This window comes from Carcharhinus amblyrhynchos, chromosome 6 (genome assembly GCF_965287045.1).
Source record: "Carcharhinus amblyrhynchos chromosome 6, sCarAmb.v2.hapA, whole genome shotgun sequence".
NCBI classification, from domain to species: Eukaryota; Metazoa; Chordata; class Chondrichthyes; order Carcharhiniformes; family Carcharhinidae; genus Carcharhinus; species Carcharhinus amblyrhynchos.
The window spans coordinates 118,574,851-118,601,384 of NC_137329.1; the positions used below are offsets into that span (position 1 = coordinate 118,574,851).

At 46.1% G+C, this 26,534-nt stretch overlaps 1 protein-coding gene across 1 annotated transcript in view; it reads right to left on the bottom strand.

Annotated features, from left to right (window-relative positions):
• The window catches only part of c6h12orf56 (chromosome 6 C12orf56 homolog), a 57,381-nt gene extending 32,618 nt beyond the window's left edge, over nucleotides 1–24,763 (bottom strand). The window contains exons 1-3 of the mRNA XM_080191752.1: nucleotides 24,480–24,763; nucleotides 7,278–7,455; nucleotides 475–565 (exon numbers count right to left, since the gene is read on the bottom strand). Coding sequence (XP_080047878.1) covers nucleotides 475–565; nucleotides 7,278–7,455; nucleotides 24,480–24,734 — 524 coding nt within the window. The 5' untranslated portion in view covers nucleotides 24,735–24,763. The remainder of the gene's footprint in view (nucleotides 1–474; nucleotides 566–7,277; nucleotides 7,456–24,479) is intronic.
• Nucleotides 24,764–26,534: the final 1,771 nt, after the last annotated feature.

A 26,534-nucleotide genomic window follows, 5' to 3' on the forward strand; every position in this document is an offset into this window, starting at 1 on the left:
TTGATGCCAAAACACTCAATGTATTGAATAGGCAGCTGGGTATAGACATGTGATGAATGGGATCAACGGTTATGATGAAAAAGCAGAATTAGGCTCGTGAGCTGGAAGATCAGCCATGATTGTAATGAATGGCGGAGCAGCCTTGAAGGGCTGAATGGCCTCCTCCTTTCTTCTATGTTTCTATTAATGAAAAGGTCTCCCCAGGGAATATTATTTAAACAATCTACATGTTTGATTAGTCCCTTAATCTGCATCAAGAAGGATTGTAATAAGAAGGATTGTAATAAGAAGGATTGTAATAAGAAGGATTGTAATAAGAAGGATTGTAATAAGAAGGATTGTAATAAGAAGGATTGTAATAAGAAGGATTGTAATAAGAAGGATTGTAATAAGAAGGATTGTAATAAGAAGGATTGTAATAAGAAGGATTGTAATAAGAAGGATTGTAATAAGAAGGATTGTAATAATTCCTACCTGAGAGAGAATTCATTCAGAGGTCTGAATTGCTTTGTGTTCGGTATGTCCGATGTGCTGATGCCCTCCTGGGTGTTGCTACTTACCAGAACTAGAGAGAAAAAAACCTTGTTGATTCTTAGAGAAAGCAGCATTTGTCAAATTAATTTTAATACTTGAATGAAACAGTCACGTATGTTTTATCAATTCCCATCCTGTGGAACAGGTCTACATACTATTTCACAGCCACAGAATCACAGAATCCCTACAGTGCAAAAGGGGACCATTCAGCCCATCGCGTCTGTACCGACCACAGTCCCACCTCAGCCCTATCCCCATAACCCCACATACTTGATCATAATGAATGGCGGAGCAGGTTCAAAGGGCCACCTCCTGCTCCTATTTTCTACGTTTCACATGTAGGCTTTTTGGTGGGGTATTTTTGGGCGGGGATGGAGGGATTTCTGTCCCTATTTCTCCTCCTGTAGACCCAGCCTGGAGTAACGTGAGCAGTTTTCATCCCCTTACTTGAGGAAGGATATTGGCCGGAATTTTACCGCCCTGCCCACCATGGGGATCAGCAGGCCATGGAAAGGCCCATTGACCTTGGGTGGGATTTTACAGTTTCAGGACAAACAAGGCCATAAAATCCCACCCTTTTTTTTCCACTTGGAGGCAACTCCAAGAAGATTCACTAGGACGATCTCCGGTATGGTAGGGGCCACAGTCTGACCATTTAGGACGGAGGTGAGGAGACATATCTTCACCCAGAGAGTGGTGAGCCTGTGGGGAATTCATTACCACAGGAAATAACTGATGCCACAACATTAAGTGCATTCAAGAGGCGGCTGGATGTAGCACTTGGGGCAAACAGGGTCAAAGGTTATGGGGAGAAAGCAGGATTAGCCTATTGAGCTGGACGATCAGCCATGATCATAATGAATGGCGGAGCAGGCTCAAAATGACCTCTCCTGCGCCTACCTTCTCCGTTTCTATGGAGGAATTGTCTTCTGAGGAAAGGTTAAACAGGTTGGGACTCTCCGCATTGGAATTTGGACGAATGAGAAGTGATCTCATTGAAATATCCAGGAATATTAAGGGGCTTGACAGGGTAAATGTTGAGAGGATGTTTCCTCCTCGTGGGTGAGTCCAGGACCAGAGGGCACAGTCTCAGGATAAAGGGGCACCAATTTAAGACTGAGATAAAGGAGGAATTTCTTCTCTCAGAGGGTTGAGAGTCTTTGGCACTCCTTGCCACAGAAAGCTGCGGGGGCAGATACCCCAGTTTAATGTCTCACCTGAAGGATTGGCACCTGCAACAGTCCTTTGGTACTTCGATGAATCACAGAATCGTAGAGTTCCTATAGTGCAGAAAAAGGCCATTTGGCCCATCGAGTCTGCACCAACCCTCTGTCAAAGCGGTTTACCGAGGCCCACTCATCTGCCCTATCCCCATAACCCAAAATATTTACCACAGCCAATCCATCTAACCTACAAATCTTAGGACACTAAGGGACAATTTAGCATGGCCAATCCAGCTAATGTGCACATTCTGTGACACTAAGGGGCAATTTAGCATAGCCAATTCACCTAACTGACACATCTTGGGGTATATATATATGAATATATAAATCTTTTATTCGACATATAATGATCTGGATTTTGTAGTCAGTGGCAAACAAACAATACCAGATATTCACTACATTAACACAAGACTTTCTGCAGAGTTTTGCAATGTGTATTGATTAGAAACAAAACAGCACACCCTCTCTACTCGGGATCTGGGACATGGCAAGTAGGGTGTGTCTCATTAACCAATGAAACTGAGGAATCCTTACTGATTATAGCTATCCTCTACTCTATCCACACTAGTTGCCCATGTAGAGGAAAACTATAATATCCAAAATACTGATGGGTTAGTAGAGGGGTGGTAAAGTGGCAGCTGGGTTTTAACATGGAGATGTGTGAGGTAATACATTTAGGGAGTCAAACAGTCATAGGGAATATACAATAAATGGGAACATACCAACCAAGGGGTAGATGAAGTGAGTGATCTTGACGTACAAGTACACAGGTCCCTCAAGGCAGTTCAAATAGACAAGGTTGTAAAGAAGGCATATGGAATTCTCTCCTTCACTGGCAGAGGGAGAGAAAATAAACGTAAGGATAGAATGTTTGCATTGTATAAAAGACTGGTGAGGCCACAACTGGAGTATTCTGCGCAATTCTACTCACCACATTACAGGAAGGATGTAATTGCTCTGTAGAGAAAACAGAGGAGGTTTACAAGAATGTTGCCAGGGCTGGACAAGTATAGATATGAGGAGAGATTGGATCGATTAGGGTTATTTTCCTTGAAGCAAAGAAGGCTGAGGGGTGACTTGATTGAGGGGAAGAGATAGATTGGACTGGGTAACATTCGGGAAAAAGAGTACAAAAGTCGGAAAATCATGCTGCAGTCATACAAAACCTTGGTTAGGCCACATTTGGAATACCGCGTGCAGTTCTGGTATCGAGGTTATAGGGGAAAAGGCAGGAGAATGGGGATGAGAAAAATATCAGCCATGATTGAATGGCGGAGCAGACTCGATGGGCTGAGTGGCCTAATTCTGCTCCTAGGTCTTACGGTTTGGTGGATTAGCCATGGTAAATGCTTGGGGTTACGGGGATAGGGGCACGAGCAGAGGTGTGGGGTGGGACTGCGAGGGTCTTCCGCACTGTCGGGATTCTACGGTTCTACACAAGAACCGGTTCCAACTCTGTGGTGGGAAAGGAATAGCCAAACCTGTGCTGTCTGGGTTTTGTGACTAAAACCCACATTAAGGAAAGACCGACTCCGGATTCCTCCTTTATTCAATGAACTAGAACACACCTTAAAATGAGGAGGAGGGGTTTCAGGAGGGACTGTTGGAACTCGGGGCCTTGACAGCTGAAGGACAGGTGGAGAGATGGAAAATTGGGGATACGCAAGAGGCCCGGATTGAAGGAGTGTAGCTATCTTGGAGAGTTGCATGGGCTGGAGGAAGTTCCTTCAAATGGGCTCTCCCAGTAGCACCTAATTTCAATGTCCTCCACACAAAGTGTCCCTTCAGACTGTGCCTGTTCAAGCATACCTGATCCATCCAGTCTTCAAGTATCATAGAGGGTGGCACAGTGATTAGCACCGCTACCGCATTGAACCTGGGCCCCTGGTGCTAAGAAATGTAGACAATAGGAGCAGAAGGCGGCCATTGGGCCCTTCGAGCCTGCCCTGCCATTCACCACGATCATGGCTGATCATCCAGCTCAATAGCCGAATCCTGCTTTCTCCCCATAACCTTAGATCCCATTCGCCCCAATTCCCATTCGATGCCCTGCTTGGGACACCGTGCAAACTCCACTCAGACACATTCTACCTGGATTTCCTCCAGATGCTCCCGTTTCCTCCCACACTCCAAAGATGTGCCAGTGGATTGGCCATGCTAAATTGCCCCTTAATCTCAGGGGGACTAGCTCGGGTAAATATATGGAGTTATAGGGGTTGGGTGGGATTGTGGTCGCAGCAAACTCGATGGGCTGAGTGGCCTCCTTCTGCACTGCAGGGTTCGATGATTCTATAAATCGACCACAGATAAATGTGCACGGACTGTAATAGATCAAACTCCCACTCTGACTGCTCTTGGCATATGCTGGATGTTTTTATTTGAAGCAAAGAGACTATGGAAATGAGCTTTCCACTTTGCATTGGAACAGTGAAGTCTTGTTAAAGTATTCATGCCGTACTATAGAATCGTTGAACCCTACAGTGCAGAGGGAGGCCATTCAGCCCATCGAGTCTGCACTGACCACAATCCTAACCAGGACCGATCCCCATGTACTTACCCTAGCTAGTCCCCCCTGACACTAAGGGACAATTTAGCCTGGCCAATCCACTGAACCTGCACATCTTTGGAGTGTGGGAGGAAACTGGAGCAGCCAGAGGAAACCCACGCAGACACGGGGAGAATGTGCAAACTCCACACAGACAGTGAGCCAAGCTGGGAACTGAACCCAGGTCCCTGACACTGTGGGGCAGCAGTGCTAACCACTGTGTCACCCTGACTCTCTGGTCCTGCGCAAAGCTGTCAAAAATCCCTTCCAATAAACCATCTTCTTTCAAAGAAAAACCACTGACAAGGAGAAAATAGGTGATAAAATGCAGAGTTTTATTGGTTTAATGGTGGTGAGAGATTACTAAAGTTCAGCACGTTGGCTTTTTTTTTGATGCTTACGCATTTTACTGTGCTGTCACAACCAAATCCACAAAGCTGGGATTTATTTATTGCAAATACAGCACGGGGATTTTAACTGCGTGAAGCTGGGCTTTATTTGTAAATGTAAAATCGCAAAAAACATTGCTAGTATCCAAACCAATCACATTTATCGAATGCTAGCAGTCAGTTTTGCGCTCGGGGTAAAGGGAGTGGGGGGGTGAGTAATTGGAAAGCTGTTTCAAAGGTGCAGCATGGACACAATGAGGCTAATTTTTAACCCCAAACAATGGCTAGAGGTGTGATCAGGGTAAGTTTATTTATTAATGTTACAAGTAGGCTTATATTAACACCACAATGAAGTTAATGTGAAAATCCCCTAGTCGCCTGTAGTAAGTCAAGAAACAAAGGACCGTGCAGCACAGGAAACAGGCCCTTCGGCCCTCCAAGCCTGTGCCACTCATTGGTCCAACTAGACCATTCGTTCGTAACCCCCCATTCCCAGAGTCCTCGGAGGCAGAAGTCCCTTCACCAAAATCCCTTTATTTACAAGTCCGGCAACAGCACACGGAGTCTTCCAGTTAACGTTCTGCACTAGGAGTGCCAGAGGAACTGACGCGCCTGGTTAAATACAAAGCAAGAGGTTCCCTGATTGGCTCTGATTCAAACTGTTACACTGCCACACTCCACCGCCTGTTCGGGTACACTGAGGGAGAAATTAAGCACGGCCAATGTGCCTAACCAGCATGTCTTTGGACTGTGGGAGGAAACTGAGGCGCCCAGGGGAAACCCACACAGACACGGGGAGAACATGCCGACTCCCCTCAGACAGTAATCCAAGCTGGGAATCGAATCTGGATCCCTGGCACTATGAGGCAGGAGTGCTAACCACTGTGCCACTATACTGCCATCTGTGCTACTGGGTGATAGTTGATTATGTTTCTGTGGGGATGGACATCGTTTGATTTGAGCCTGAGCACTAATGTTCTGGGAACTCGGGTTCAAACCCCACCACAGCAGATGGTGGAATTTGAATTCATTAAAAAAAATCCACAGGATTAAGTAAGTCTTATGGGGCGGCGATAGGGTTGTCCAGTCATATAGTTTATTTATTAGTGTCACAAGTAGGCTTACATTAACACTGCAATGAAGTTACTGTGAAAATCCCCTAGTCGTCACACTCCAGTGCCTGTTCGGGTACATTGAGGGAGAATTTTAGCATGGCCAATGCACCCTAACCAGCACATCTTTTGGGCTGTGGGAGGAAACCGGGGCCCCTGGAGGAAACCCACACAGGAGAATGTTGAGACTCCGCACAGACAGTCACCCGAGCCAGGAATTGAACCCGGATCCCTGGTGCTGTGATTTGATTTGATTTATTGTCACATGTATTAGTATACAGTGAAAAGTATTGTTTCTTGGACACTATACAGAGAAAGCATACTGTTCATGGAGAAGGAAAGGAGAGAGTGCAGAATGTAGTGTTACAGCAGCAGTGCTAACCACTGAGCCACCATGCTGCCTATAATCATGGTGCATTCCACCATGTGTAGTTAACAAGGCAGGACAGCTCGATCCAACGGGGAAGTGGAAGGGCACTTTCATCGTTTGTGTAAGAGTCCTTTCCTGGGATACGGGCACTACTAGCTAGGCCAGGGTTTGAAGTCCAAATCTAATTGCCTTCTCAAGGGAAAATTTGCTGAGACTGAGAGAGAGAGACACGTGAAGTGTAGTAATTAATTAAAAAGCAGACAGAGTGAATGAGGGTAAATGGGGGGAAAGAGGGGAGACATACAGAGAGAAGGTCACACAGGCACAGGACAAGAGACACAGAAACGTAGAAGATAAGAGCGGAAGGAGGCTATTCAGCCCTTCGAGCCTGTTCCACCATTCATTACGATCATGGCTGATTGTCCAACTCAATAGCCTAATCCTGCTTTCTCCCCATAACCTTTGATCCCATTCACCCCAAGTGCTACATCCAGCACCTCTTGAATACACTCAATGTTTTGGCATCAAATACTTCCTGTGGTAATGAATTCCACAGGCTCAACACTCTTTGGATAAAGAAATGCCTCCTCACCTCCATCCGAAATGGTCTATCCTGAAACCTCAGACTGTGACCCCTGGTTCTGGACTCCCCCACCATTGGGAATAAGCTTCCCGGCATCTACCCTGTCTCGTCCTGTTAGAGTTTTATAAGTCTCACAACACCAGGTTAAAGTCCAACAGGTTTATTTGATAATAAACGCCACAAGCTTTCAGAACGCTGTTCTTTTGTCAGGTGAATGGAAGGAACAGTGTTCTGAAAGCTAGTGGCGTTTACTATCAAATAAACCCGTTGGACTTTAACCTGGTATTGTGAGACTTCTTACCGTGTTTACCCCTGTCCAATGCCGGCATCCCCACATCAGAGTTTTACAAGACATGGATTCGTGGCAATTTTAAAAGAATGCTTTAGAAGTGTAATTTTAACAATGAGATATTGTCGCACTCAGTGCTGTTGGATCCTGCAGAGCCCAGTGTGCTCAAATGGGCCAGGTACAGGGGGGTTAATCACAGCAATATCTGCTCAGGGCGACTATTACAACATACCTTCCTCCTGGACAAGGGCACCAAATTTCCGTCTGCCGCTAATGAGGGCGGGTAGATATTTATTGCGGCTAACTTGGATCTTCTGACGTTTCTTTTCTGCCCGTGAAATATAAACAATGCGGATGTGCTGCGCCGACTCACGATCTTGTCCGCTCAGAAAGTCCGGATAATCGTCGACCTAGGAGTATAAAGATTATACCAGTGACAAAACCGTTCATGCTGATCTACTTAATTGTTTATGAGCAGTGGTGTTGGCTGGAATTTTCCAGCCGTTCACGCCGGCGGGATTCTCCAGTCCCGCTGCGGCGAACAGAGATTTGGCTGAGCGCCAAATTCCCATCCTCCTTTAAAAAGGGCCACGAATGGCTGAAAAATTCACCATTATTTTTAATTCCTTCGTAAAGCAATAATCCCTCTGCAATAATTTTGCAAGGGGAGGCGGTGGAGTCTTGGTACAGTCACTGGGCTAGTAATCCAGTCACTCAGGGTAATCCCCTGGGGGAGCCGGTTTCAAATCCCACCATGGAGGATGGTGAAATTTGGATTCAGTATAAAAAAAATCTGGAATTAAAAGTCTAATGATGTCTTTTTCACTAATGACTTTTAGGGAAGGAAATCTGCCATCCTTACCTGCTCTGGCCCACAGAACATTGGTTGACCCTATAATGCCCCCTGAAATGGCCTTGCGAGCCATTCAGGTGAAGCGCAATTAGGGATGGGCAATAAATGCCAGCCAGTGATGCCCACATCCAAATATATATATAAAAACTGGCCGATTAAATATGAATAAGAGGGAGGAAGGAACAGAAAAATATCTAAATAGGGTGGGATAGAAACATAGAAAAACTACAGACAATAGAGGCCCTTCAGCCCACAAAGTTGTGCTGAACATGTCCCTACCTTAGAAATTACTAGGTTTACCTATAATCCTCTATCTTACTAAGTTCCATGTACTTATCTAAAAGTCTCTTAAAAGACCCTATCGAATCCGCCTCCACCACCGTTGCTAGCAGCCCATTCCACGCACTCACCACTCTCCGAGTGAAAAACTTACCCCTGACATCTCCTCTGTACTTGCTCCCCAGCACCTTAAACCTGTGTCCTCGTGTAGCAACCATTTCAGCCCTGGGAAATAGCCTCTGAGAATCCACTCGATCAGTACCTCTCAACATCTTATAAACTTCTATCAGGTCACCCCTCATCCTTCGTCTCTCTGAGGAGAAAAGGCCGAGCTCCCTCAACCTATAAGGCATGCCACCCAATCCAGGCAACATCCTTGTAAATCTCCTCTGCACCCTTTCTATGGCTTCCACATCCTTCCTGTAATGATGTATTAAGAGGCATGGGCAGTACAAACCCATATACCATTTGGGCCTCTTTCTGTACTTTAAGTTAATTTATTAGTATCACAAGTAGCTTACATTCACACTGCAATGAAGTTACTGTGAAAATCCCCGAGTTGCCACACTCCGGCGCCTGTTCGGGTACACCGAGGGAGAATTTAGCACAGCCAATTCATCTAATCCACATATCTTTCAGACTGTGGTAAGAAACTGGAGCACCTAGAGGAAACCCAGGCAGACATGGGGAGAACATGCAGACTCTGCACAGACAGTGACCCAAGCCGGGAATCGAACCCAGGTCCCTGGCGCTGTGAGGCAGCAATGCTAACCACTGTGCCGCCCCATGTTACGTGGAAGTTACACGTCAAGTTCTCCAAACACAATCCCGGCAGAGAAAACAAACAGGTTATCATTGCGGATATAAACCCCTTTGTCAGAATTAATGAAAGAAAATCTTGCATTTATGCGGCATCCTTCAACACCCCCAGGAGGTCCCACAATGTTTCACTGCCGACAAAGTCACGTCGGCAGTGTTATGAAATGTATAATACAGGAAACGTTGTGCACAGCAAGCTCCCACAATGATCTAACGAGCAGGTTCACTGTTTTTGGGGGTGAGGATTAAAAATTGGCCAGGACACAGGGGTGGGGAGGGGGAGGGGGCGGAAGAGGCTGCACCGTCCTTTAATAATAACGCAATGGGATATTTTACAGAGAGGCCAGATTAACATGTAAGCAGAAAGAAGGTACCCCCGCTGATGCAGCAATCCCTCAGCACTGCACTGGGCCGTCAGACCGGGTACCACGTGTGACATTCTGACTGCAGTGGCCAGTTGTTAAGGCAACAGCTCTCTATGTCTGAGGCTTAGCTTCTTAAAGAACACAGGGTGGAATTTAGCTGGCCCGTTCACCAGGCATGCAAATGTGGCCCCAAAATCTGATGAGAGGGCTGTAATAGGATTTGCACTGGTGTGATTTCAGGACATTATCTTCTCCCCCCACCCACCAGCGATGCGATTTTGGCCGTGAATATGATTCGTGTTCAAGTCAATACATTCTAATATTATGGAATGGCTTTACACCGTAACACAATAAGAAGTCTCACAACACCAGGTTAAAGTCCAACCAGTTTATTTGATAGTAATCCCACAAGCTTTCGGAAACAGTGTCCCTTCGTCAGGTGTGCGGAAGATTCTCTCGCGGAAGGAACGCACCTGACGAAGGCAACACCGTTTCCGAAAGCTCATGAGTTTACTATCAAATAAACTGGTTGGACTTTAACCTGGTGTTGTGAGACTTCTTACTGTGTTTACCCCAGTCCAACGCCGGCATCTCTACATTGTTTACACCGTAACATCCAGCCACGTTGATTGCTCCCCCCTGGTGGCCATCCCGTGGTGGTGGAGGTGAATTTAGCCCCTGAGTGCTAAGGGACATAGACAGGAAGTAACTTGGCATCGCCAACTTGGCACTGCTGACCTGGCACCACTAACCTGGCACCACCAGGCTAGCACTGCTGGGCTGGGTCCTTGGGTTGCACTCTCATATGGGGGGTGGGGGGGGTGACCATAGATGGGGAGGTGGGGTCGTGCATGTATTGGGTTGGGTTGAGGAGGAATCTCTTCAGCCTGAGATTGGTGCATCTGTGGAACTCTTTGCCGCAGAAGGCTGTGGAGGCCGGGTCATTGAGTGTCTTTAAGACAGAGGTAGATTAATAAGGGGATCAGGGGGTAATGGGGAAAAGCCATGATTGAACGGCAGAGCAGACTCAATGGGCCGAGTGGCCTAATTCTGCTCCTGTGTTTTACGGTCCTATGAGTGGAGACGTGGTTTGTGGAGGGTGGGTGCAGAGATTGCGAGGTGGGGGGAGGGGGGATTGGGTCACCATGATGGCTGTGTGGTGAGGGAGATGGGGAAAATGCTATGGGATAAGGCGCATTTTTTGAATTTGGCAAGTTGGGCGAAGATGCTCCCTCGCTGTGTGGAATAAGCTCCTTTGCCTCAACATACTGACCAATAATATTCTGTATGCGATACGATACCTCAACATACTATTCTGTGCCATCTTAGGAGTTCTGAAAAAGTAAACTCCATGTAGAGTAGCAAAGTGTTTGAATCCTTCTCATTGATAGTCAGTCATTAACACGAGGAAAGTGCCATTTCTGGAACGTTCCATTGCCTCACAAAACATTGTGTTCAGAGCGAGAGTTTTATCCGGGTGGAGAGGGTGAATTGGTAAACTGGATACAGAGTGAACAAGCTGAATATTAAGTGAGAGCCGCAATTTGGGCTTGCGAACCAGTCTGTTCCCCTCTCCTGCAAGGCTCTCTCCCAGAGGAACTAACTGGGAATCCTTTCTGTCTTGTGCGTTTCCTGCTCAAATCAGTCACAAACAAGAATCGTGAACTCGTTAGTACGGGCTGGCAGTGATGCTGCTTTTTGCATCATAGCACATTTAAAATTAAAGCTTAACACCATCAGTTAAAGCATCGAAACTTCGCTGAATTGGTAATAAAGTAAGGAAGCCTGGAGTTGGTATTTATGCCCCGTTGAATCGAGCTTTCCAAACATGGTGCTCAGGCTGAAAGGCACATTCATCAAATTCGGAAATTTGCCAGTCTGATCAAACTCTGGACCATCAGCCAGACTCAGCATTGTTAATTGTCACTGCAGTAAAATAAACAGAACAAAGGCTTGTTTTCTACCACTTAGGGCTTGACACTTTCACCCCAGTACTGTCCAAGAAAACTTGAATTTGGCCCAAAGAATCCTGTTGTAGACGCTGGGAATTGGAATTAAGAAGAGAGAGGGCTGGAAATGCTGGAGACGGCAGAATCCGAGCTGGAGGAAGTCAGAGAAAGTGTTTACCACCCCCACAAAACCCCGCCAGCCTCCTTCCTACACAGGTTGCACTAAACACACACACACACTGCCATTCCCCATTCCCCACCCCACCATTCCCGCCATTCCCCATTCCCAAACCCCAATTCCCACCATTTCCAACCCCCAACATACCTCATTTCCAATTCTCCCATTCCCATCATTCCCCACCCCGCCCCTCCCCCTATTACATCTCTCACCTTTTCCAGTTCAAACACAAGAAGGTGATTGACCCGAAATGTCAACTTTGTTCATGGGGCCATCGAGTCATAGATGTTTGCAGCATGGAAACAGGCCCTTCGGCCCAGTTTGTCAACGCCACCCCTTTTTTTAAACCACTAAGCTACTCCCTGTTGCCCGCATTTGGCCCATTTCCCTCTATACCTTCTCTCTCCTTAGACGTTGCCAGATCTGCCAAGTGATTTTCCAGCAAGTTCTGCTTTTAATCTTGAATGAGAACTGGTTTGGAGCATGGCTTGTTAACCAGAAAAGATGAAAACAAATGAATATTTGCCTGATATTGATATCAAAGCATGTTTTTAAATTCCTCCTGCACGTGTAAAACCTTGCCTGCTTCGGGAAAAGGCACATCCTATCTTTCACGCAGGAGCCGTGTGAATGGCTGAATTCAAATGATAAATGAAAGAAATAGAACAAAGGGAGGACATATATAAATATTATTCATGAAATAAGCTAAAGTCCCCAGTAGCGTCCTAGTAAATCTCTTCTACTCTCCTTCCAGTTTAATAAAAAGCTTTCAGTAATAGGGTGACCAGAACTGTACACAGTAAAAGGGGAGAGGGAAGAGATACAAAAGGGTCCAGAGGGGCAATTTTCTTTTCACACAGAGGGTGGTGAATGTCTGGAACAAGCCGCCAGAGGTAGTAGTAGAGGCGGGTACAATATTCCTTTTAAAAACAAGTTACATGGGTAAGATGGGTATAGAGGGATATGGACCAAATGCGGGCAATTGGGAGTAGCTTAGGCATTTAAAAAAGGGCAGCATGGACAAGTAGGGCCAAAAGGCCTGTTTCCATGCTGTAAACCTCTGACTCTGACTCTATACACAAAGTGGCACTGATACATAGAACTGAGTACAAAAAAAATGACATAAATATATTTCTCAAAACACAATATCATCACTTACATCTCACTACCACCCTGTCTAAATGATGTCCTAGCCAACAATGCCCATACCTCATCAATTAATAGAAATATAAAAATTGACACAACAGAAAACATTTGGTTTTCACATTGTTATAGCACTCAATTATACTTAGAAAGATTAGTGCAGTGCTCTTGTGACACAGTAATACCACTCTGCCTCTAGACCAGAAGCTCTGGGTTCCACATCCACTTAGGGATTTGCTGGCCATGAAAGGAATCTTCACATTGCAGCCAAACCAGTTGATTATCAGGCCTTCCAATACACCTGACGGCAACTGGTAATGGAAGAGTTTTCTGGTCAGTCAGACTGCAGAAGGCAAGGACTTTGCCAAGCAAAATACAGACCAGTCCATGTTTGCCAATGCCATCTTTGGACCCAGCACCTGAAGGAAGAGGGAAGGCTAGAGGAAATGATTTTGATCATGGTGTGCAGGGCACAGGACACAGACTCCTATTTATTGCCTCAGATTCCTATTTATTGACTACAGCCCAGCCTTCAACACTATTATTCCCAGAAAACTCATCTCCGAACTCCATGGCTTGAGTTAGGCTCCTCCCTCTGTGATAGGATCTTGAACTTCCTAACGTACAGACCACAATCAGTAAGGATAGGCAACAACACCACCTCTACAATCATCCTCAATACCAGTGCCCCGTTCAGCCCCCTACTCCTATCTTCCTCATACGCCAATGACTGTGTGGCCAAATTTGTCTCCAATTCGATTGTCAAATTTGCTAACGACATCACTGTAGTGGGTCAGATCTCAAACAACGATGAGACAGAGTACAGGAATAAGATTGAGAGTCTGATGAACTGGTGCAGCAACAATAATCTCTCCCTCAATGTCAACAAAATGAAGGAGAATGTCATTGACTTCAGGAAGCATAAAGGAGAACGTGCCCCTGTCTACATCAATGAGGATGAAGTAGAAAGGATCGAGCTTCAAGTTTTTACGTGTCCAGATCACCAACAACCTGTCCTGATCACCCCCATGCCAACACTGCAGTTAAGTCAGTCCACCAACGCCTCTATTTTCTCAGAAGTCCAAAGGAAATTTGGCATGTCAGCTACCACTCTCGCCAACTCTTACAGATGCACCATAGAAAGCATTCTTTCTGTTAGTGAAGGTGGTAGAACAGGTTGAGGGAAGAATGGTTAATAAAGCAGAAAGGCTTTATTAATAGGGGTATAGGGTACAACTGCAAGGAGGTGTGAGAGGCACCAGTCAGTCTCAGCTGGGATACCGTCTCTAGTTCTGGGCGTCACACTCTAGTAAAGATGTGAATGCATTGGAGAGAGTGCAAAAGAGAAGCACGAGTGATTCCAGGGGCAAAGAACATAAGAAATAGGAGCAGGAGTAGGCCATCTGGCCCTTCGAGCCTGCCCCGCCATTCAATAAGATCATGGCTGATGTGTTGTGGCTCAGCTCCACATTCCCGCCCTCTCCCCATAACCCTTAATCCCCTCTCTTATCAAAAACCCATCAACCCGTGTCTTAAAAACATTTAGCGAGGTAGCCTCCACCACTTCAACGGGCAGAGAATTCCAGAGATTCACCACCCTTTGAGTGAAGAAGTTCCTCCTCAACTCCGTTCTAAACCGCCCCCCCTTTATTTTGAGGCTGTGCCCCCTAGTCCTACTGTCCTTTCTGAGCGGGAAGAGTCTCTCCACCTCTATCCTATCCATCCCATTCATCATCTTATACGTCTCAATGAGATCTCCCCTCATTCTTCTAAACTCTAATGAGTACAAGCCCAGTTTATTCAGCCTCTCCTCATAGCTCAACCCCCTCAACTCCAGCATCAGCCTAGTAAACCTCCTCTGCACTCCCTCCAAGGCCAAAATATCCTTGCGTAAGTACGGCGACCAAAACTGCACACAGTACTCCAGCTGCGGCCTCACCAGTGCCCTATACAGCTGCAGCAAGACCTCCCTACTTTTATATTCAATCCCCCTCGCTATGAAGGCCAGCATCCCATTCGCCTTCCTGACCACCTGCTGCACCTGCAGGCTGGGTTTTTGCGACTCATGCACAAGGACCCCGAGGTCCCTCTGCACCGTCGCCTGCTGCAGTTTTTCTCCACGTAAGTAATAATCCTTCCTACCATTATTCCTACCAAAGTGGACCACCTCACACTTGCCAACATTAAATTCCATTTGCCAGTTCCTGGCCCAATCGCCCAGCCTATCTAGATCCTTCTGCAGACTCTCCACACCCTCCACACAATTTGCCTTTCCACCAATCTTGGTGTCATCAGCAAATTTTGACACCATACACTCAGTTCCCTCCTCCAGATCATCTATATAAATGGTAAATAGCTGAGGCCCCAGCACCGACCCCTGAGGCACTCCACTAGTCACCAACCGCCAATCCGATTAGCACCCATTGACCCCCACTCTCTGCCTCCTATTTGACAACCAGTCCTCTATCCACGCTAACACCCTACCCCCAACTCCATGTCCCCTGACCTTCTGCAATAACCTCTTGTGAGGTACTTTGTCAAATGCCTTCTGAAAAAGAACTTCAGTTATGTGGATAGAGTGGAGAAGTTGGAACTGGAGAAAAGAAAGCAACAAAGAGATTTGATGGAGATATTGAAAATCATGAGAGGGCTGGACAGATTGGCTAAGGAGAAATTGTTCCTGCTCGTAAGAGGACCAAGAACGAGGGGGCACAGATTTAAAATAACTTGCAAAAGAAGCAAAAGCTATACGAGAAAAAAAACATTCCGTGCAGCGAGTGGTTAAAGGAGAGGAACACACTGCCTGAGTGTATAGAGGAAGCAGGTTCAACTGAGACATTGTCAAACCAGTATGAGTCAAGCACTTCAGTAGGAGGAATCAAAAGTCAGATTATTATCTAAATGGAGAGAGACTACAGGTGAGTGAAGTACAGAGGGATCTAGGTGTTCTAGTGCATGATTCACTAAAAGCTAACAAGCAGGTCCAACAAGTAGGGAAGTAGACAAATGGCATTTTGACCTTTATTGCAAAGGGATTGGAGTTTAAAAATAGGGAGGGTTTGTTGCAATTCTACAGGGTGTAGGTGAGACCTCACTGGGAAAACTGCGTACAGTTTTGGTCCCCTTACCGAGTAACATTGGAGGCAACCCAAAGGAGATTCAGCAGGCTAACTCCTGGGATGAGAGGACTGTCCTATCATGAGAGACTAAATAGTCCAGGTCTGTATTCCTTAGAGTTTAGAAGAATGAGGGGTGAGCTCAAATATATCAGATGCTGAGGGGATTTGACAGGGTAGATGGTGAAGTGTTTTCACGAGTGGGAGAGTCTCGTACAAGGTGGCATCGCTACACAATAGAGGGCCAGTTATTTAAAATTGAGGTGTGTAGAAATTTCTTCTTGCAGAGGGTGGTGAATCTCTGGAATTCTCTGCCCTAACAGATCATTAGAAAGATTTAAAGTGGAGGTGGATAGATATCTGACTGATCGAAGAATAGAGGGCTCTGGGAAATGGCCCAGAAAAGGGAGCTGAGGCCGGCATTGCTCTGCCAGGATTGTACTGGATGGTGGGACAGGCTCAAAGGCCTAAAAACAAAATTACTGCAGATGCTGGAATCTGAGACCAAAAGAGAAAACGCTGGAAAATCTCAGCGGGTCTGGCAGCATCTGTAAGGAAAGAAAAGAGCTGACCTTTCGAGTCCAGGTGACCCTTTGTCAACGCTAAAAGGCACAGAAAGTGGGAGATATTTATACTGCAGGGTGAGGGAATAAAAGATGAGTAACAGCTACAAAAACAAGGGGGAAAGGCTGCTAATGGCAGCCCGTAGAGAGAATAGAAGGTGCGAATGGCCAAGTGGCAGAGAAGCCGAAATCAGAGGGTAAACTGTGACAGATGAAGATGTGGGGGTTGTGGGGGGTGGTGGGTGGTGGGGGGGGCTCAAAAAAAGGGCCTGGTGGCCTAATCCTGCTCCTATTTGTTATGTTGTGTCCGGAAAGGAATTAGGCTGTTAACTGAAGAGGAAGAATGTGTAGGAATAGTGGGAGAAAGAAGGTGGGAGCATGGCACTAAATAGACTGTTCATTTGTAGAGAGTGAAGCTGGGCCAAATGGTCTTTTCTGCGCTGCACCAATTCTCTAATATCTTTATTAAAAGAAGCTGAGTGGTTTTGAGATTGTTTGTTTAATTGCTGCCATCATGGCGATTGTAAAAGGCAAAATAATCCAAAGTAAGATTCAACATTGCTAACTTCTTTTATTCTTCGAAATGTCGGAAATAATCGCTAAGGCTTAAAATATCTGGGAACAAAAAGGTGAGGAAATGGATACAACCGCACTTACGTTACTGAGTAATCCACCTTTTCTTTACTGATTAACATATCATAGATCAGTGATACCTAACAAAAAAGAAGTAATTATGCGCAAATGGGAATAAATTAAGGTTGGAATAGAATGGATGCCCAGAAACAGCGCCCGGAACACTCAGCTCCTACTTTCTACCGCACTAGATTCACAAAAGGAGGCACTCGTATCCGGTGAATTTCAATTGAAATACGTAACCAGGCTGAGGACTGCTAACCATTTGCTGGTTATTTCACTCTGGAAGTGCATTTAAGAAATGCTTTTTTGTATGTAAACAGAGGCTTCCAGAGACACTCAGCAACAGGTCTTCTCACTGCATTTCATATTCTATTGAAATGAACTACAAGCGCAAGCAACCTGTGACGGTATCTTCCTGACCTCAGCTCCAGCCCAAGCCCTACTCATGTTTACACCCTGAACATAAGAACCGGGAGCAGGAGTCGGCCATCTGGCCCCTCGAGCCTGCTCCGCCATTCAATAAGATCATGGCTGATCTTTTCAGCTCCACTTACCCGCCTGCTCATCCTTCACTGTTCAAAAATGTATCTGTCCTTGCCTTAAAAACATTCAACAAGGTAGCCTCAACTGCTTCACTGGGCAGGGAATTCCACAGATTCACAATCTTTGGGTGAAAAAGTTCCTCTCAACTCAGTCCTAGATCTGCCCCCCTGCTATTTTGAGGCCATACCCCTAGTTCTTGTTTCACCTGCTAATGGAAACAACCTCCCTGCTTCTATCTTGTCTATTCCCTTTATCTTGCCTATGCCCCTATTCTTCTGAATTCCAACGAGTATAGCCCCAGTCTACTCAGTCCCTCTACATAGGCCAATCCTTTCAACTCCGGAACCAACCTAGTGAATCTCCTCTGCACCCGTTCCCGTGTCAGTATATCCTGGCTTCTAGCTCAGCCGTGTGGCACTCCTGTTTCAGAGCAGAAGACTGCAGATTCTAGTCGCCTGCCAAAGATTTGAGCACAAAGATCTAGGCTAATGCTCCAATGCAATACTGCAGGATTGCAGCATCACTGGGAGATCCCACCTTTCGGAAGAGAGGTTAAGCTGAGACCCTGTTTGCCCTCTCGGGTGGGTGTGGAAAATCCCATGGCTGGATTCCAAAAATGGGGCAGGCAGTTTTCAGTGCCCTTGCCAATATTTATCCCCCAATCAACATCGATAAAGACAGGTTATCTGGTCATTATCACGTTGCTGTTTGTGGGAGCTTGCTGTGTACAAATTGACCGCAATGTTTCCCACATCACAACGGTGACTGAACTTCACAGAAGACATGCACTGCATTGGCTGTGAAGACTTTTGAGTTGTCACGAGGTCGGGAAAGAGGCAAAATAAACACAAGACTAAATTTTCCAGCCTTTCCTGCCAGCGAGATCTTCCAGTCCCGCCAAAGCCCCCTTCCCCCTCAGAAGTAGGTTCTCCGGTAGCGGGGCTGGCAAATAATGCAAATGGCCACTGACTTGGGGCGGGACTGGAAAATTGGGGCGACACAGCAGTTAGCACTGCTGCTTTAGAGCACCAGGGACCCAAGTTCGATTCCGGTCTTGGGTGACTGTTTATGCGGAGTCTACACATTCTCCCCGTGTCTGTGTGGGTTTCCTCCAGGTGCTCCAGTTTCCTCCTACAGTCCGTAGGACGTGCGGTTAGGTATATTGGCTACTGGCTAAATTGTCCTTTCATGTCAAGGAGATTAGCAGGGTAAATATGTGTAATAATTCCACAAAGGCGAAAGTCCCGTCACAAAGTTACTTTATTTACACCACACATTTGTACACAGTCGGCTCTCCAGTTGCTCCCTGCTGAAAGCAGGCTGGGAGTCTGACACACCTGCTTTAAATAGGGAGCAGGAGGCTCCCTGATTTAACCATCAATCAGATCTCATCAGGTATTTCTATGCAACTAACACCAGATTCAGGCGCATTCCCCACGGATGCGCCAGGCCAGGCGAACGTCCTTCAGCGTGATGGTGACCCGCTTGACGTGAATGGCACTCAGGTTGGTGCCCTCGAAGAGCCCCACCAAGCAAGCCTCACTGGCCTCTTGCAGGGCTGAGCTCTGGAAGCGTAAGCCAGTCTTGAAATCCTGGGCAATCTCCCGCACCAGGCGCTCGAAAGGCAGATTGCGAATCAACAGCTCAGTGGACTTCTCGTAGCGACGGATCTCCTGCAGGGCTACGGTGCTGGGGCGGTAGACATGAGGCTTCTTCATGTCGCCAGTTGCCAGGGCACTCTTGCGAGCCACTTTGATAGCCCCCGGTGGACTTGCGGGCTGTTTGTTTCATGCTGGCCATTTCCCTCCACTCTGTCTTGCCACGATTCTGTCAGCGTTCTATGAGGACTAGGTCATACTCTAGCAAGCCAACCTCATTAGCCTGGCTGAAGTCATCACAATATGTGGGGTCACGGGGATAACGCTTGGGTGGGATCGTTGCCAGTGCAGATTTGCTGGGCCGAATGGCCTCTCTCTGCACCGTAGAGATTCCACGATTCCGCTGGTGGCTGGTGGGGGTGGGGGTGGTGGTTGTGGGGATAGGGTGGTGGTTGGGGGGGGATGTGGGGTGGGGTCAGTCACAATCTCTCTTCCCCCCGCACTTTTGGTGTAATTTCGGTTTCTCGGGGACCTTCAAGTTGTGCATTAAAATTTTATTGCCTCTCACAGTAACTGTAAACACGCAGATCGGGGGTATCAATTATTCAAAGCGGACAAGTCAGTGAAAGCACTCTCTGGCTCCTGGCTCAAAAAAAAACTTTCAGAGTTCCTCAACTCTTAAAATAAAACACAAGAGGCAGAACATTTGTGTAATAGATCGAGGGTGACTGGATATGGCTTTAAATAATAAAAAGCTTTATTGCCAAATAAGGAATAACTTTCACAATAAATTTAGGCTAAATAAGACCACATATACTATAGGAGCAGAATTAGGCCATTCGGTCCATCAAGTCTGCCCTGCCATTCAATCATGGCTGATAAATTTCTCGACCCCATTCTCCCGCCTTTTCCCCACAACCCTTGCTCCTCTTACCAATCAAGAATCTATCTATATCTCTGTCTTAAATATACTCAGTGACCTGGCCTCCACAGCCTCCTGTGGCAATGAATTCCAAAGATTCACCTCAAGCTGAAGAAACTTTGATTTGATTTATTATTTCACTGTATCCCAATGCATGTGACAAAATATTGTTTCTTGCACACTATACAGACAGAGCATACCAGTCATAGAGAAGGAAAGGAGAGAGCGCAGGATGTAGTGTTACAGCTATAGCTAAGGCGAGGAGAAAGATCAACTTAATGCAAGGCAAGTCTATTCAAAAGTCTGACAGCAGCAGGGAAGAAGCTGGTCTTGAGTTGGTTGGTACGTGACCTCAGACTTTTGTATCTTTTTCCCAATGGAAGAAGGTGGAAAAGAGAATGTCAGGGGTGTGTGGGGTCCTTGATTATGCTGGCTGCTTTTGGGAGGCAGTGGGAAGTGTAGACAATTTCTCCTCATCTCAGTTCTAGGGGGTGATCCTCAGGAAAGGGCCCTCTCTCCCCCACCTCTTAAAGGACCACACTACGGAAATTTGTTTCCACTATTTCTTCATTAAAGTTTGCACAATAGTATTATGATTGCAAACGGTTTGATAATTAAAAGCAATAGGTACTCTAACAGTTCTTTAATGGATCCATAATCCCTGTGTGGATTCAGACATTTGTCACCTTGTACACTGTTGATCTGATGAATCGTATCATTTAAAGAAACAACTAGAATAAAACTAAAATAAGCAGAACTCTGCAGATGCTGGAATCTGAAACAAGAGCAGAGGATATTCTGAGTCACAAGTGGACAGAGTCACAGGTGGACAGAGTGGTGAAGAAGGTATTCGGCATGCTTGGTTTCATCGGTCAGAACACCGAATACAGGAGTTGGGATGTCTTATTAAAGTTCTACAAGACATTGGTAAGGCCACACTTGGAATACAGTGTACAGTTCTGGTCACTCTATTATAGAAAGGATATTACTAAACTAGAAAAAGTGCAGAAAAGATTTACCAGGACGGTACCAGGACTTGATGGAATGAGTTATAAGGAGAGGCTGGATAGACTGGGACTTTTTTCTCTGGAGTGTAGGAGGCTGAGGGGTGATCTTAGAGAGGTCTATAAAACAACGAGGGGCACAGATCAGCTTGATAATCAATATCTTTTCCCAAAGATAGGGGAAGTCTAAAACTAGAGGTTTAAGGTGAGAGGGAGGAGATGCAAAAGTGTCCAGAGGGGCAATTCTTTCACACTGAAAGTGGAGAGTGTCTGGAACAAGCTGCCAGAGGTAGTGGTAGAAGGGGGTACAATTTTGTCTTTTAAAAAGTATTTAGACAGTTACATGAGTAAGATGGGTATAGATGGACATGGGCCAAATGCTGGCAATTGGGATTAGCTTAGAAGTTTAAAAAAAAAGCGCATGGACAAGTTGGGCCGAAGGGCCTCTTTCCTCGCTGTAAACTTCTATGACTCTGGAAACACTCAGTTTCGTTCTAACTCTGGCTGCCCAATGTGCAATTCATCAGAAGGATAAACTCATGGCAATAAAATTTTTTAAAGTTTATTTATTAATGTCACAAGTAGGCTTACATTAACACTGCAATGAAGTTACTGTGAAAATCCTCTCATCGCCACACTCCGGCATCCCCCTCCCTCTTGATGTATTTTTCAGAGGCAGAGGCCATTGGTTGTTTAAGTTATTTATTAGTTTTTTTAGGGTCAGAGAGGGGACATGTTTTTTTATTAGTGTCACAAGTAGGCTTACATTAACATTGCAATGAAGTTACTGTGAAAATTCCCCAGTCATCATACTCCAGCGCCTGCTTGCAAACACTGGGGGAGAATTTAGCATTGGCAATGCGTCCTAACCAGCACATCTTTCGGACTGTGGGAGGAAACTGGAGCATTCAGAGGAAACACACGCAGACAGGGGGAGAATGTGCAGACTCCACACAGACAGTGACCCAAACCAGGAATCGAACGCAGGTCCCTGGCGCTGTGAGGCAGCAGTGCTAACCACTGTGCCACCGTGCTGCCCTGGGGAGTTTATACTTCAAACTCCTGATATGGAGGCACCTCATGCAGGGACACACAAACATCAGGAAATTCAACTGCAGGTTCCCATCACTGTCAGAGATGCCACATTTCTGTTGAGACATTAGACCGAGTCCCCTATTTGCCCTCTGAAGTTCTAAATAATCCCACAGCATCACAGAGCAAGAGTTATCCTCGGTGCCCTGGTCAATATCGATTTCTCAATTAACATCCCAACAGCAGTGTCTGGTCATTATCTTACAGCTATTTGTGGGTGTACATTACAACACTTCAAAACACTTTGAGTCACTCTGAGGTTGGGAAATGTGTTGAGTTTGGTAACAAGAATCTGGTAACTTGCACATTAGCTCCAGAAAATAAATCAAAGCACTAAATCTGCTATTTGGTCAGAAAGTCTAGCCAGCTGTCAGTGAGCCACTTGCCACTGCTACCCTGTCTGGCTGACAGACTTGCTTCAATCCTACAACACAAGTATCTCTCAGTTTTGTGGATAATCACCAGAAACAAGTAACGGCGGCATTGAAAGGGGTTTTGTTCACAAGAACAAGGCTAACATTTCCTTCTTTCACCAGCATCGGGTCACTATCTAAATGGAGTTTGCACATTCTCCCCATGTCTGCATGGGTTTCCTTCGGGTGCTCCGGTTTCCTCCCACAGTCTAAAGATATGTGGGTTAGGTGGACTGGCCATGCTAAACTGCCCCTTCGTGTCAGGGTAAATAAGAGGGATTAGGGCCAAGGTGGAATTGCTTTCAGTGCAGACTCGATGGGCCAAATGGCCTGTTTCTGCACTGTAGGGATTCTATTCTGTGTTAACAGAAGCTTCTTAAAATGTTGCTAATATGCCTGCTCCCACCACCTCCTCTGGCAGCACATTCCAGGCACCCATCACTCTGTGTGAAAAACTTCCCCCTGCACATCTCTCAAACTTTCCCCCTCTCATCTTGAACCTGTGCACCCTTGTGATTGACACTTCCACTTTTGGAAAAAGCCTCTGACTATCCACCCTGTCTGTGCCCCTCATAACTTTGTAGACCTCCATCAGGTCTCCCCTTAGCCACTGTCTTTCCAGTGAAAACAATCCTACTTTATTTAACCTCTCCTTGTAGCCAACATCCTCGAAAAAGACATAACTGGCTTCACTGTTGGAGTTAGTTAGGCAAGGCAGCACACATACAATGAAATGAATGGCCTCCTCTATTCTGTTAAGATTTGATGCAGGAAGAAGTCTCACAACACCAGGTTAAAGTCCAACAGGTTTGTTTGGTAGCAAAAGCCACTAGCTTTCGGAGCTCTGCTCCTTCGTCAGGTAAGTTCTATTCACATCAAGATTTGATGCAGCATTGGAAGATAGTCACATATAATGGAAAGAGTTGGAAATACAGTTCTCCCTGAAGAGAAAGAGCAGTCAGTGATTCAAGACCTTTCCCTAACTCAGTCTTTCTTCATCAGGCAAACCAGCCTCCCATCCATTGACTCTGTCTACATCTCCCGCTGCCTCGCAAAAGCAGCCAGCATAATTAGGGACCCCACGCACCCCGGACATTCTCTCTTCCACCTTCTTTCGTTGGGAAAAAGATACAAAAGTCTGAGGTCACGTACCAACCAACTCAAGAACAGCTTCTTCCCTGCTGCTGTCATCAGGCTTTTGAATGGACCTGCCTCGCACTAAGTTGATCTTTCTCTACACCCTAGCTATGACTGTAACACCACAATCTGCACTCTCTCTCGTTTCCTTCTTTAGGTACGGTATGTTTTGTCTGTAAAGTACTAAGAAACAATACTTTTCACTGTATGTTAATACATGTGACAGTAATAAATCAAAATCAAATCACAGATGCTGCCTGATCTGCTGAGTATTTCCTTTATTTTCTGAATTTCAGAACATTCTGTTATTGTGTAAAGTGCGAGAGATGCAGCTCGTGTAATCACTTGTAATTAGTTCTAATCATCTGTGCAAATAGACAAGATGAAACTTCAGGTTGAAAAATTGGTGTCATGATGTGTGGTGGCTTTGAACGCCTATTTTTGTTTCAAACCTTGGAAGAATACTCTGGGTCCACCCCACTCCCCGCCCCACCCCGTCTTTCAATCTCTCATTGCAAGTTACTAACTTTTGTGTCGGCAGAATGTCACCATTATTCACACAAAAGCAATGGGAGAACCGATCGACCGCTGGAACCCTGATGTTCATAAGTACACACTTCCCACATCACAGCCCCCGGGGAACCACATTCATCTACAGAATATTCGTGGAGTGGAAAGTCCTGCGATTTGCTGACAGTCGATTGCAAATCTCAATCCCCTCCCTCCAGTGAAAAAGGAAAAATCACAGCAAAGTTTGGAAATTGCAACAAGAACGGTCGCCTCTTTTTTTTAAAAAAGAGGGACACGAAAAGTGACAGCCTCACCAGCTCAATTGCAACGACATCATTGAGGTGGACCGCCTCCTGGATGGTCTTGGGTGGGTTCTGCGTCAAGTAGATGCACTCGTCCGTGAGGACGACATACTCGAAGGCTTTCTTCTGCTTCCTCTCCGACACCACGATGCATGCCTCGTACATTCGGATCTTGTTGAAGACGCTCTCCTCCAAGTGTCTCTTGAGGAAGAAGTCCAGCTTGTCTTGCCGCTTGGGGGGGAGTACGTCCAGCTCACTCCTCGCCATGGGGCGGCAGTTGTTTCAGAAAGTTAGGCTTGGCTTGTCAGCGACAGGGAAGGTGGGGGGAACCACCGCGCCGGGGAAGATTTGACACCTTCAGCCTGGAATTGCTACTTTCAGTTGTTGCCAATTTTCTTGAATTGGTTACTCGCGTCCGGCGCGCGCCTCGGGGGAACCCCCCTCGTGACGTCACAAAGGCAACAAGCGCCAATCGCAAGCCGAGCTCAGCCACGCAGCCACGCCCCCCCATTCACTAAATTAGACTGACTGAAGAGTTTGGCAGCTTGGATCTCCCTTTGTTTCTACTGGGGACCATGGAATTAGATTTTGAGTTTGGTTTTCTTTTTGGAGCAAGCAAGGAATGGTTTTGAGTCATAGAATCCCCGCAGTGCAGAAAGGATGGAAAGCCTCAAGTTTTTAGGTGTCCAAATCACCAACAACTTGTCCTAGTTAGTCCCCCCATGCCGACACTACAGTTAAGAAAGCCCGCCAACGCCTCTACTTTCTCAGAAGACTAAGGAAATTTGGCGTGTCAGCTACAGCTCTCACCAACTTTTACAGATGCACCATAGAAAGCATTCTTTCTGGTTGTGTAACAAAGATGTCCAAGGGCTGGGCAGCACAGTGGCAAGCACTCCTGTCTCACAGCGCCAGGGACCTGGGTTCAATTCCAGCCTCGCGTCACTGTTTGTGTGGAGGTTGCATGTTCTCCCACGTGGGTTTCTCTGGCTGCTCTGGTTTCCTCCCACAGTCCAAAGATGTGCCGGTTAATTGGCCATGCTAAATTGCCCCTTAATGTCAGGGTAAATATGTGAGGTTACGGGAATAGGGCCTAAGAGGGATTGTTGTCAGTGTAGACGTGATGGGCTGAATGGCCTCTTTCTGCACTGCAGGAATTCCATGATTGATTTATTATTGTCACATGTATTAATGTACAGTGATAAGTATTGTTTCTGGCATGCTATACAGACAAATCATACTGTTCATGGGGAAGGAAATGAAAGAGTGCAAAATGTAGTGTTACAGTCATAGCTGTGTGTAGAGAAAGATCAACTTAATGCAAGGTACATCCATTCAAAAGTCTGACAGCAGCCAAGAAGGGGCTGTTCTTGAGTCGGCTGGGGCGTGACCTCAGACTTTTGTATCTTTTTCCTGATGGAAGAAAGTGGAAGAGAAAATGTCCGGGGTGGGTGGGGTCCTTAATTATGAAGGCTGCTTTGCCGAGGCAGCGGGAAGTGTAGACAGAGTCAACGGACGGGAGGCTGGTTTGCATGATTGATTGGGATACCTCATGACCTTTTGTAATTCCTTGCAGTCTTGGGCAGACCAGGAGCCATACCAAGCTATGATACAACCAGAAAGAATGCTTTCTATGGTATTTCTCCAAAAATTGATGAGAATTGTAGCTAACATGCCAAATTTCCTTAGTCTTCTGAGAAAGAAGAGGCATTGATAGGCTTTCTTAACTCTGGCATCAGCATGGGGGGGGGGGGGGGGGGGAGACCAGGACAGGTTGTTCGTGATCTGAACACCTAAAACCTTGAAGCTTTTGACCCTTCCTACTTCATCCCCGTTGATGTAGACAGGGGCACGTTCTCCTTCATGTTTCCTGAAGTTGATGACAATCTTTGTTTCGTTGACATTGAGGGAAAGAGTATTGTTGTCGCACCAGTTCACCAGATTCTCTATCTCATTCCTGTACTTTGTCTCATCATTATTTCAGATCCTACCCACTATGGTGGTGTCATCAGCAAACTTGAAAATCGAGTTGGAGGGGAATTTGGCCACATAGTCATAGGTGTATAA